Consider the following 14207-nt stretch of genomic DNA (forward strand, 5'->3'; position numbering starts at 1 on the left):
GGTACGGAGGAGTTGTGGTTCATTGGTGAGAAGCATAAAGGCCTACATGTGCTGTGATATACTGAAAATCACGTCCATTGTTGGTGGTGGCATCATAGTCTGGAGATGCACGAGTGCTGCTGACACCGGTAGAGCTGCGGTTCATTGAAGAGAAACATGGATTCCAACATCTATTGTGACATTCTGAAGTTCTGTTCCTTTGGTGGTGGTAGCGCCGCGGTCTGGGGATGCATGAGTGCTACTAGTACAGGGGGAGCTGTGGTTCATTGGTGAGAACCATAAAGCCCAACATGTACTGTGATTATATAAATATCATCTATTGGTGGGAGTAGCATGATGGCCAAGGGATGCACGAGTGCTGAATGCACTGGTGGATCTGTGGTTTATTGAGGTAAAATGTTATTGTAAATTCATGTTTGGGAGCTGCATGACTACTGCCGGTACGGAGGAGTTGTGGTTCATTGGTGAGAAGCATAAACGCTAACATGTACTGTGATATACTGAAAATCACGTCCATTGATGGTGGTGACGTCATAGTCTGGAGATGCACGAGTGCTGCTGACACTGGTAGAGCTGCGGTTCATTGAAGAGAAACATGGATTCCAACATGTATTGTGACATTCTGAAGTTCTGTTCCTTTGGTGGTGGTAGCGCCGCGGTCTGGGGATGCATGAGTGCTGCTGGTACAGGGGGAGCTGCGGTTCATTGATTTATGTTTTCTCCATTTTTGATTGAGAATTGGAATGTGAACATGTTTGAATTCATATTTGTCATTTTTTTGAAAGAAGAATACATGCAGCGGTGCCGCAAGTGTTGGTTGGACCATGTGACTGAGGTCTTTTTTTGATGCTGAGGGGACGAGAGAGAGGGAGCGAGAGAGCGAGAGAGCGAGAGAGAGCGAGCGAGAGGGAGAGAGAGAGACAGGGACAGACCTTCAACAGATGCTGCAGCGGAGCGGACTGAAGCAAGAAGAGGAGAAGAAGAAGACACATCTGCTTTCCATTTTGAACCGAGATGCAATTTCCCCGCTGAAGGTAAATAATAATATTTAATAATATTACATCCGATCCTCCATGTGTCTTTATGCTACGATCTCTTAATGAGTCCAAAGTGTTTGTTTATTAATATGAAGAGTACATAAGAAGCTCCAAAACGATAGGATCCATGTTGGCTTTTATTTTGAAGTCCTCTCTATTTGACTTCCATGCGTGTCTTTCATCTTGCACGGTGACATGTGCATCAGAACACGCTAAACATCTTAAATGTGACCTGAAAATCTACTCCCAAAATATCACTGCTTCAATGATTTTTGATTAAAATATGTTTTTTGCTTCAAATCAAAGTACTTTTGTGCAGCAAAAAAAGTATTTTCCCCACTTTACACAATTATTACTCACAAAAATACTCATGTTTCCAAATGCTGTATTAGACTTATGTTAGGCCTTCAGAAGATGCATTCAAAGACATTGTGTTTAATGTTGTATTAGTGGTACTGTAATGTTGGGGGAGACAAACAAGCACCAGACTCGACTTCAGGCTTGAATTATCTCACAAGAGACGCAATAATCCCAAACATAACTCAGCTCTGAACCCCGGACCTCCTAAGTGTCTTATTTTCTTTTCTTATGTCTACTATATTTGCTAAGATGAGTGTTGTCAGGAACGGGTGGACGGACGGGAACCCAAAATGTCGAGGGCGAGAGCGTTTGTCCCCGTAGGGTAAAGTCATCAGCCATCTTGGAAAAACGGTCGATAATGTTCAGGGTAAGACTGTTGTCCCTGGATGACGGGAGTCCAGTGGTCAAATGCAGAGCGATGTGGGACCATGGGCGAGAGGGAATTGGCAGCGGTTGGAGGGGGCCTCCCGGGGGACGGTGGGAGGGCTTGCCGAGACCCTGGTGGACCACCAGAACCTCTGGGCCTAGACGAACCGCTTGCGTCTGGCCCCCGTATTGCATTGGAGCTTGGAGGAGTGTCCCCATTGCAACACCTCGGATCTTAATTTGGTCGGGACCTTACTGGGACCACCTGCTCCCAGTAATGGTGCACTGATAGGGCCGATCACGACAAGTGTAAACTGGACTTGGACTTGGACAAGGCATTGGACCGTGTTCTTGAGGAATTCTGTCGGGAGTACTCCACCCAATTCAGACGGTCCGTTCCCTGTATGACCAGCCAATCCCAGGGCACATATAGACAAACAACCATTCACACTCACATTCATACCTATGGACAATTTGGAGTGGCCAATTTTTGGAATGTGGGAGGAAACCGGAATACCCGGAGAGAACCACCACCCTCACAATGGTGCTAAGTCTATGTATCCCATAAAAGACATATCCACCCATCCCTATCCTCCATGTACTAATAACGTGGTTACATAAGGACAAGCAGAGCAGCAAGGCTTCCTCATTGGAAGTATCCTGAGGGAAAGATGGGATAGCAGCACAGAAACTGGAGTCTATTTTCCTCATGGCTCCCGCTCTTGACTTGAAAGTAACCATGAGTTAGTTCTAACTTAAGTTCCACACGTAGACGTGTATTTAACACACATTTGCGTCACGCTACACGAGGGAACCTTCCTTAGCACCAGCAGCTAACCATAAAAGATGGAGCAGCAGCTCTAAAGTAGAAAGACTTGGAAGTCTCATCCTTAAGCCTTAAACCGGGATTCAGACGGGAGGGGCGAATGCTGAGGAGACCAGGTGTGGTCTTGCACCCCTTAGACGACTAGGGTTTAAATAAACTTGCATTTAGACTTCTAATAAATGGCTTAGCTAAGTTAAATAATCAGCACTCTTTGTCTCTTAGGGTTAGGGTTAGTTAGAGTTAGCGTTAGAATTAGAGTTAGACTTAGGGTTAGTTTGAGTTAGACTTAGAGTTAGGGTTAGAGTTAGACTTAGGGTTAGTTAGAGTTAGAGTTAGAGTTAGACTTAGAGTTAGGGTTAGAGTTAGACTTAGGGTTAGTTGGAGTTAGAGTTGGACTTAGAGTTAGGGTTAGACTTAGAGTTAGGGTTAGACTTAGAGTTAGACTTAGGGTTAGTTAGAGTTAGAGTTAGGGTTAGAGTTAGAGTTAGACTTAGAGTTAGAGTTAGACTTAGAGTTAGGGTTAGGGTTAGAGTTAGACTTAGGGTTCGTTACAGTTAGACTTAGAGTTAGAGTTAGACTTAGAGTTAGGGTTAGAGTTAGACTTAGGGTTAGTTAGAGTTAGGGTTAGAGTTAGACTTAGGGTTAGTTGGAGTTAGAGTTGGACTTAGAGTTAGGGTTAGACTTAGAGTTAGACTTAGGGTTAGTTAGAGTTAGAGTTAGACTTAGGGTTAGTTAGAGTTAGGGTTAGAGTTAGGGTTAGAGTTAGGGTTAGAGTTAGACTTAGACTTAGAGTTAGGGTTAGACTTAGAGTTAGGGTTAGAGTTAGAGTTAGACTTAGGGTTAGAGTTAGACTTAGAGTTAGGGTTAGAGTTAGACTTAGAGTTAGGGTTAGAGTTAGACTTAGAGTTAGAGTTAGACTTAGGGTGAGTTAGAGTTAGACTTAGAGTTAGTTAGAGTTAGACTTAGAGTTAGACTTAGGGTTAGTTAGAGTTAGACTTAGGGTTAGTTAGACTTAGGGTTAGTTAGAGTTAGACTTAGAGTTAGGGTTAGAGTTAGACTTAGAGTTAGGGTTAGAGTTAGACTTAGAGTTAGACTTAGAGTTAGGGTTAGAGTTAGACTTAGAGTTAGACTTAGAGTTAGGGTTAGAGTTAGACTTAGAGTTAGGGTTAGAGTTAGACTTAGAGTTAGGGTTAGAGTTAGACTTAGACTTAGAGTTAGGGTTAGAGTTAGACTTAGAGTTAGACTTAGGGTTAGACTTGGAGTTAGGGTTAGAGTTTGAGGTTGGGTCAGGGTTAAGGTTCAGGTTCAGGTTTGGGTTAGGTTTAGGGGTAGAGTTGGAGTCGGAGTCAGGGTCAGAGCCAGAGTCTGAGTTCGAGTTAGACTTTGAGTTCGAGTTCGGGTTAGAGTTCGAGTTCGAGTTTGGGTTAGAGTTCGAGTTTGGGTTGGAGTTCGAGGTAGATTCAGAGTCTGAGTCACCACTGAAGGCACGTCTTGAACTTGAGCAACTTTATTGTGCATCAATTTGTCCAAATCCATCTGAAGTCATGCTAACAAATCCTTCTGCACGATTTCTCAGGGACTCAAACAAAGATGGAGAACGTGTCTGACCCCGGCATGCTCTCCCCGGTGCTGTGCGAAGAGTCGGTGGACTTCTACTCCCTGTCCTCGGGCAACCGCACCGACCTGAACTGCACCCCTCCCGCCGAGTTCAACTTCTACACCGACCTGTACGTCATCCTGCCCGTCATCTACTCGGTCATCTGCGCCGTGGGCCTGACGGGCAACACGGCCGTCATCTACGTTATCCTCAAAGCGCCCAAGATGAAGACGGTCACCAACATGTTCATCCTCAACCTGGCCATCGCCGACGACTTGTTCACGCTGGTGCTGCCCATCAACATCGGCGAGCACCTGCTGCACCACTGGCCCTTTGGCGAAGTCCTGTGCAAGGTCATCCTGAGCATCGACCACTACAACATCTTCTCCAGCATTTACTTCCTGACCGTGATGAGCGTGGACCGCTACCTGGTGGTCCTGGCCACCGTCAGCTCCAAACGCATGCCGTACCGCACCTACCGGGCGGCCAAGATCATCTCCCTGTGCGTGTGGCTGCTGGTCATCCTCATCGTGATGCCGTTCAGCGTGTTTGCCGGCGTGGACGTCCGTCCCAGCGACGGCAGGAAGAGCTGCGTGCTCAGCTTCCCCGCCCCGGAGAGCTCGTGGTTCAAGGCCAGCCGCATCTACACCCTCATCCTGGGCTTCGTCATCCCCGTCTCCACCATCTGCATCCTGTACACCGTCATGCTCTACAAGCTGAGGAACATGCGCCTCAACAGCAACGCCAAAGCGCTGGACAAAGCCAAGAAGAAGGTCACCGTCATGGTCTTCATCGTCTTGGCCGTCTGCTTGTTCTGCTGGACGCCCTTCCACCTCAGCACCATCGTGGCGCTGACCACCGACCTCAGAACCACGCCGCTGCTCATCGGGATCTCCTACTTCATCACCAGCCTCAGCTACGCTAACTCCTGCCTCAACCCCTTCCTCTACGCCTTCCTGGACGACAGCTTCAGGAAGGCCTTCAAGAAGATGCTGGAATGTCGACCGGCCTGAACGGATAGTTCTCCGAGATCTGTGGTCGTTGTTGAAGCATCAAAGGATGGCGTCCACGCCCTGATGTCAACAAATCATGGACAACATTTTCCACAATGCTAGTTGGTGCTAGCTGCCGTGTTTGGGACACGGAACGTTTGTCCTTCCCAATCCGACCGATCATTCCCAAATGGACAGAACATACTGGAATACGTCCCATCATTGCGATATTTCTATAAAACCCAACATAAGTACTGATGCTGTGTACTGATGTGTATACTTGATGTACACAGGCATGGGAAAGGAGGGCTACTTATACTACTTGTACTACTACTGTACATGGTACTGTATGTTACGTATACATTGCCTTAAGTTTTAAGTGTGAGCCTTTGTTGCCCCCCCCGACCTTGACCCCCACCCCGACCCCCGGTAACCACAGGCTTCCGTTACAGTTAAAAAACAAGGAACATGAAACAAAATACTATATTACTACATATTACTACAAATGATATGTTTAAAATATTCATATTTTTAACTTAAACTAAGCAATTTCAGCTCCACACTAATCATTAAATGCGGGCTAAAAAAAACACCAGGGCTGCACGGTGGATGAGTGGTTAGCACGCAGGCCTCACAGCTCGGAGACCAGGGTTCAATTCCACCCTCGGCCTTATCTGTGTGAGTTTTCTCCGTGTACTCCGGTTTCCTCCCACATTCAAAAAAAAAAAAAAAACATGCTAGGTTAATTAGCCACTCCAAATTGTCCATAGGTATGAATGTGAGTGTGAATGGTTGTTTGTCTATATGTGCCCTGTGATTGGCTGGCCACCAGTCCAGGGTGGACCCCGCCTCTCGCCCGAAGGTGGCGGATTTCATCTCCACGCCGCGGGTTGTAGCTTCCGCTCCTTAGCATATAGCGACAACGCACCGAAAGACAAGAAAACGTGATTGACTTTCAACTTGTACAGGACGTCTATTTTGGGTCAATGAATGAAAAAACATTAAAAAAAACTAATAAATGAATGGATGAAGGTCAAATCAAGATACAGAATCTGTTGCCAGATTGTTGCCTGCTTTTCACCTGCTCCTCCCAGCTCCTTGTTACCTTTCTGCTGCAGCCTTGCATGGAGTGTTTTGTTTGTTTTGTACTTGTTCCCCGCTTCGCTATCACCAGCAGTGTTTTGGTTTTCTTTGTATTTCTCTTGAGTTGGGCCTGCTTGGTTTTCAGGCCTTGGTTAACAGCCTTTTGTTATTTCTGTATTATTTTCCCTGCTTGGTTTTCAGGCCTTGGTTAACAGCCTTTTGTTATTTCTGTATTATTTTCCCTGCTTGGTTTTCAGACCTTGGTTAACAGCCTTTTGTTATTTCTGTATTATTTTCCCTGCTTGGTTTTCAGGCCTTGGTTAACAGCCTTTTGTTATTTCTGTATTATTTTCCCTGCTTGGTTTTCAGACCTTGGTTAACAGCCTTTTGTTATTTCTGTATTATTTTCCCTGCTTGGTTTTCAGGCCTTGGTTAACAGCCTTTTGTTATTTCTGTATTATTTTCCCTGCTTGGTTTTCAGACCTTGGTTAACAGCCTTTTGTTATTTCTGTATTATTTTCCCTGCTTGGTTTTCAGACCTTGGTTAACAGCCTTTTGTTATTTCTGTATTATTTTCCCTGCTTGGTTTTCACCAGCACTTCTTGTTATTGTTGGTTTCTCCTGCTATAGCAATGCTAGGTCCTGGTGGGTTTTTGTTTTATTTTGTCTTTTTCTGTTTAAGTCATTTTAATTAGTGAGACACATTTGGTTAATAAACATTTGTGAGATGGATTGACTCGACTCTGCATTCTATCTACCTACCTACCTACCTACCTACCCCCCCCTCCCTCCCTCCCTCCCTACCTACCTACTTACCTACCTACCTACCTACCTCCCTACCTACCTACCTACCTACCTCCCTACCTACTTCCCTCCCTACCTACCTACCTACCTACCCCCTTCCCTCCCTCCCTCCCTACCTACCTACCTCCCTCCCTACCTACCTACCTACCTACCTACCTACCTACCCCCCCCCTCCCTCCCTCCCTTCCTACCTACCTACTTACCTACCTACCTACCTACCTACCTACCTACCTACCTCCCTACCTACCTACCTACCTACCTACCTCCCTACCTACCTCCCTACCTACCTACCTACCTACCTACCTACCTACCTACCCCCTTCCCTCCCTCCCTCCTTCCCTACCTACCTCCCTTCCTACCTACCTACTTACCTACCTACCTACCTACCTACCTACCTACCTACCTCCCTACCTACCTCCCTCCCTACCTACCTACCTACCTCCCTACCTACCTACCTACCTACCTCCCTACCTACCTCCCTACCTACCTACCTACCTACCTACCTCCCTACCTACCTACCTACCTACCTCCCTACCTACCTCCCTCCCTACCTACCTACCTACCTACCTACCTACCTACCTACCCCCTTCCCTCCCTCCCTCCCTCCCTACCTACCTACCTCCCTCCCTACCTACCTACCTACCTACCTACCTACCTACCCCCCTCCCTACCTACCTCCCTCCCTACCTACCTACCTCCCTCCCTCCCTCCCTCCCTACCTACCTACCTACCTACCCCCCTCCCTCCCTCCCTACCTACCTACCTCCCTCCCTACCTACCTACCTACCTACCTACCTACCTCCCTACCTACCTACCTACCTACCTACCTACCTCCCTACCCATCTACCTCCCTACCTACCTACCTACCTACCTACCTATCTTCCTTCCTTCCTTCCTACCTTCCTACTAACCTACCTACCTTCCTTCCTTCCTACCTACCTACCTTCCTACCTACCTACCTACCTACCTACCTACCTACCTACCTACCTACCTACCTACGTTCCTACCTACCTACCTACCTACCTACCTACCTTCCTACTTACCTACCTTCCTACCTACCTACCTTCCTACCTACCTACCTACCTATCTACCTTCCTACCTACCTTCCTACCTACCTACGTTCCTACCTACCTAACTTCCTACCTACCTACATTCCTACCTACGTTCCTACCTACCTACCTACCTACCTTCCTACCTACCTACCTTCCTACCTACCTACCTACCTACCTACCTACCTACCTACCTACCTTCCTACCTACCTACCTACCTTCCTACCTACCTACCTACCTACCTACCTTCCTACCTACCTACCTACCTACCTACCTACCTACCTACCTACCTACCTACCTACCTACCTACCTACCTACCTACCTACCTACCTATCTACGTTCCTACCTACCTACCTACCTACCTTCCTACCTTCCTACCTACCTTCCTACCTACCTACCTACCTACCTTCCTACCTACCTACCTTCCTACCTACCTACCTACCTACCTACCTACCTACCTACCTACCTACCTACCTTCCTACCTACCTTCCTTCCTACCTACCTACCTACCTACCTACCTACCTACCTACCTACCTTCCTTCCTACCTACCTACCTACCTACCTACCTTCCTACCTACCTTCCTTCCTACCTACCTACCTACCTACCTACCTACCTACCTTCCTACCTACCTTCCTTCCTACCTACCTACCTACCTACCTACCTACCTACCTTCCTTCCTACCTACCTACCTACCTACCTACCTACCTTCCTACCTACCTTCCTTCCTACCTACCTACCTACCTACCTACCTACCTACCTACCTTCCTTCCTACCTACCTACCTACCTACCTACCTTCCTACCTACCTTCCTTCCTACCTACCTACCTACCTACCTACCTACCTACCTACCTACCTACCTACCTTCCTTCCTACCTACCTACCTACCTACCTACCTTCCTACCTACCTTCCTACCTACCTACCTACCTACCTTCCTTCCTTCCTTCCTTCCTTCCTACCTACCTACCTACCTTCCTTCCTTCCTTCCTTCCTTCCTACCTACCTACCTACCTACCTACAAAACGATGATGCAATGATTTACCATGAATTCATAAAAGAAATAAATTGTGTCATTCACTTAATAATTAATAATAATAATCTTACTTTACAATAATGGAAAAATGCAAATATTTCTTTGCTGAAAAAAAAATATTTCTCGGGGTCCGGGTCATGGGGACATGAGTCTCAGTAGGGAAGCCCGGACTTCCTGGTCCCTGGTCAGCTACTCCAGCTCCACCAGGAGGACACCAAGGTGTTCCCAGGCCAGCTCCAAGATCCACCCCGGGGCCTTCTCACGGCTAAGCCTGCCCGGAATACCTCACCAGGGAGGCGTGTGGGCCTAGTGATTATAGAGCAAAATAATTTTTTTTACAATTAAACTGTATTACACAATCATATTTAATGATAGTAATTTAATAACTGAATTTTTTTCAGGATGAATTTCTTTGAGATTTGTAGTAGAGCAACTATTGTCAACGAGCGCCCCAAGTGGCCAAAACGTGATGTGTTATCACATACAACCCCTAGAGGGCAGTGTTACTCCATGTTTGGGCGTTGTGCACTAAATCAACACAGTACACAAACTACAACCATCATGCAGAACTACATTTTGACCACTGAGAGGCGCTATTGTTCAGTGTAATCACCACCCAGCTGTGCTAATAGACTTTTCTCAAAAGCCACACCCACCAAATAACCACTGACCATTCACATTGTAGAACATATTAGACTCCGCCCATTGAGCATGATGTTTTCCTGGAGGCGCTTCATTCAAATCAGTGGAGCATTTTACACAGCGTTTTCTTTGCTGCCATTTTTGCTGTTGAAAAGGCTAAAAGGCCAACGGAAGTTGGAGACAAATGTTTTTGTTTCCAAAACAGGAATCCAGGAAGTGGCATGCCTTCAACATCCAAGATAAGTAATACACTCATGGTTATTATTATTATTATTATTTAAAAAATGGTGTACTGATGAAGTTAAACTGTGGCGCTAATCCTCTTGGCTGTGTGTGGATCGTTGGCTAATGCTAGCTAGCTAACAACAAGTATCAGCTTTTGGCATCCATCTTGAATTGTTTATTGATATTTCCATGCAACCTTCAAAGGCACACTAGTACTGTATACACGTTCTACCTGCTCTAAAACTGATGGATTCTACTGCATTTACTTCATATTTAATGTACCTGTCGCTAGGGAGGTTCTGATCAGGGTGTTATACTGCAATACTGATGCCAATCATATTGCATTTACGTCATATTCAATGTGCTATGTACCTGATAGATATGTACTGTATGTCCTTAATGAAGTATTTTTGGTGAAATATGTCTGAGAGAAGTACTAGTACTCGCAACCTTCCACCTGCTTTATTGCGTGTCGCATGTGTCTTTGCCGCGGCGAGTCTGAGAGATGAAAAGCTTATCAGCTAAATGACTTTGACCCGCGCTTTGTTGATCATCCGCAGCCAAAATGGCGTCCGACTGTCTCGTTCCGCGGCCGCCTCGCAGCACGAGTGACTTTCAGTCATGAGGCTAATTAGTAGGCAGCTTTCGTTAAAGCTTCCTGCCGCTTTGCAGCAACAAGAGGTCACATGGAAAATGTAAATAGCAAATATTCCAAAATGGGTCACCACTCAGCCAATCTACCGCCGGCGTCTGAGAGACGCCACTCTTATTGATGTATGTACTTCTATTGGGGAAGTATTTACAGCAGAACGTACAGTACCCCTAATGTACCATCTTTACACTTCAATGTACCTTTCATGTACTATATTTACATCATAATGCACTGTTCTGATATCAGAATGTACCATATGTACAGCAGGATGTGCCAGATTTACATCAGAAAGTACCATCTTTACATTTCAATGTACTTTCAAAGTACCACAAAGTACCATATGTACAGCATGATGTACCATAGCTACATCAGAACGTACCATCTGTATGTACTATCGTGACATCTGATAATGTACCATATGTGCATCATAATGTACCCTACTGACATCATAATGCAAATGTACTGTAAATATTTACATCATAATGTACCCTTAATGTACTATCATGACATCTGATAATGTACCATATGTACATCATAATGTACCCAACTGACATCATAATGCAAATGTACTGTACCATATTTACATCATAATGTACCCTTAATGTACTACGACATCTGATAATGTACCATATGTACATCATAATGTACCTTACTGATATCATAATGCAACTGTACTGTACCATATTTACATTCTAATGTACCTTTAATGTTCTATCATGACATTTGATAATGTACCATATGTACATCATAATGTACCCTTAATGTACTATGACATCTGCTAATGTACCATATGTAAGTCTACCATAGTGTACCCTGAATGTACCATACTGACATCCACTAATGTACCATATGTACATAAAACATAACGTACCCTACTGACATAATGCACCTATAATGTACCATATTTACATCATCATGTACTATGACATCATAATGTACCATATGTAAGTCAACCATAGTTTACCATTAATGTACCATACTGACATCCACTAATGTACCACATGAAACATAATGTACCCTACTGACATCATAATGCACCCATAATGTACCATATTTACATCATAATGTACCATATTTACATCATAATGTATCCTACTGACATCATAATGCAAATGTACTGTACCATATTTACATCATAATGTACCATATGTAAGTCAACCATAGTTTACCATTAATGTACCATACTGACATCCACTAATGTACCACATGAAACATAATGTACCTTACTGACATCATAATGCACCCATAATGTACCATATTTACATCATAATGTACCATATTTACATCATAATGTATCCTACTGACATCATAATGCAAATGTACTGTACCATATTTACATCATAATGTACCCTTAATGTACTATGACATCTGCTAATGTACCATATGTAAGTCTACCATAGTGTACCCTGAATGTACCATACTGACATCCACTAATGTACCATATGTACATAAAACATAACGTACCCTACTGACATAATACACCTATAATGTACCATATTTACATCAAAATGTACCATATGTAAGTCTACCATAGTGTGCCCTGAGTGTACCATACTGACATCCACTAATGTACCATATGTACATAAAACATAACGTACCCTACTGACATAATGCATCTATAATGTACCATATTTACATCATCATGTACTATGACATCATAATGTACCATATGTAAGTCTACCATAGTGTACCCTGAATGTACCATACTGACATCCACTAATGTACCATATGTGAACCACATGAAACATAATGTACCCTACTGACATCATAATGTACCTATAATGTACCATATTGACATCATAATGTACCTATAATGTACCATATTGACATCATAATGTACCACATTGACATCATAATGTACCCTACTGACATCATAATGCAAATGTACTATAAATATTTACACCATAATGTACCCTTAATGTACTATGACATCTGCTAATGCACCATAAGTCTACCATAGTGTACCATTAACGTACCATACTGACATCACCAATGTACCATATGTGAACCACATGAAACATAATGTACCCTATAATGCACCTATAATGTACCATATTTACATCATAATGTACCATATTTACATCATAATGTACCTTAACTTTACCATAAGGACATCATAATGTACCACGTTATTATATGTTGTGTACCTTTTAATATGCATACTGATAATACAGAAGTCCAAGGGTCAGTGGAGTGTTTGGACCAAAATGGCTCTCATGCAGTCATCATTCCTTATCCCATCTTTTCATGTTTTTCCACCACAAACAGACCCATGTTGCATTCGTGTGCGCGTGTTTGTGTGTGTTTTTCCTTCCCTTTGGATCCGCCACAAGGAAGCAAATAAGTTGTCCCCTGGCGAAGCTTCTACTCCTTCTTGAAATGAAAGTCTGCCAGTGTCACGCTGCTCCCCAGAATCAAAGCCGTCTTTATATTTGTTGTGCTCTTAAATATTCCTGCTCGGCCTTCAAAGGGGGCCAACAATGTGGGACATATTCCAATCTCTGCTTGCTGCCATAGTTACCCTGTCATTCAAGTACCCCCCAACCCAGGGGTCGGCATCCTTTACTATGAAAAGAGCCATTTCACCCCCTTGCCCACCAAAGAAAGAATAGCCTGGAGCCACAAAACATTGACAACAGGAAATAGAAGTGCAGTGAGTGTGCATGAGTAAGGGATGCCAACCCCAACTATGATGACCCTCATCATGGTATCATCTTGGTAAACAAGAGAATAGAAGAATGTGTAAGGGATGCCAACCCCAACTATGATGACCCTCATCATGGTATCCTCTTGGTAAACAAGAGAATCGAAGAACGTGTAAGGGATGCCAACCCCAACCATGATGGCCCTCATCATGGTATCATCTTCGTAAACAAGTGAACAGAAGAATGTGTAAGGGATGCCAACCCCAACCATGATGACCCTCATCATGGTATCATCTTGGTAAACAATAGAAGAATGTGTAAGGGATGCCAACCCCAACCATGATGACCCTCATCATGGTATCATCTTGGTAAACAAGAGAATAGAAGAATGTGTAAGGGATGCCAACCCCAACCATGATGACCCTCATCATGGTATCCTCTTGGTAAACAAGAGAATAGAAGAACGTGTAAGGGATGCCAACCCCAACCATGATGACCCTCATTATGGTATCATCTTGGTAAACAAGAGAATAGAAGAACGTGTAAGGGATGCCAACCCCAACCATGATGGCCCTCATCATGGTATCATCTTGGTAAACAATAGAAGAATGTGTAAGGGATGCCAACCCCAACCATGATGACCCTCATTATGGTATCATCTTGGTAAACAAGAGAATAGAAGAACGTGTAAGGGATGCCAACCCCAACCATGATGGCCCTCATCATGGTATCATCTTGGTAAACAATAGAAGAATGTGTAAGGGATGCCAACCCCAACCATGATGACCCTCATTATGGTATCATCTTGGTAAACAAGAGAATAGAAGAACGTGTAAGGGATGCCAACCCCAACCATGATGACCCTCATCATGGTATCATCTTGGTAAACAATAGATG

At 44.3% G+C, this 14207-nt stretch overlaps 1 protein-coding gene across 1 annotated transcript; it reads left to right on the forward strand.

Moving 5' to 3' along the window:
• Positions 1-931: 931 nt before the first annotated feature.
• LOC131104495 (neuropeptides B/W receptor type 2-like) lies at positions 932-6165 on the forward strand. Its single transcript, XM_058051738.2, has 2 exons — positions 932-1034; positions 4166-6165. The coding sequence occupies exon 2, from the start codon at positions 4180-4182 to the stop codon at positions 5197-5199; it is 1020 nt and encodes a 339-aa protein (XP_057907721.2). The 5' UTR covers positions 932-1034; positions 4166-4179; the 3' UTR covers positions 5200-6165.
• The last annotated feature ends 8042 nt before the right edge of the window (positions 6166-14207 follow it).

Source organism: Doryrhamphus excisus, linkage group LG15 (assembly GCF_037039965.1).
Source record: "Doryrhamphus excisus strain RoL-2023G ecotype Guam linkage group LG15, RoL_Dexc_Guam_v1.1, whole genome shotgun sequence".
Classification (NCBI taxonomy): Eukaryota; Metazoa; Chordata; class Actinopteri; order Syngnathiformes; family Syngnathidae; genus Doryrhamphus; species Doryrhamphus excisus.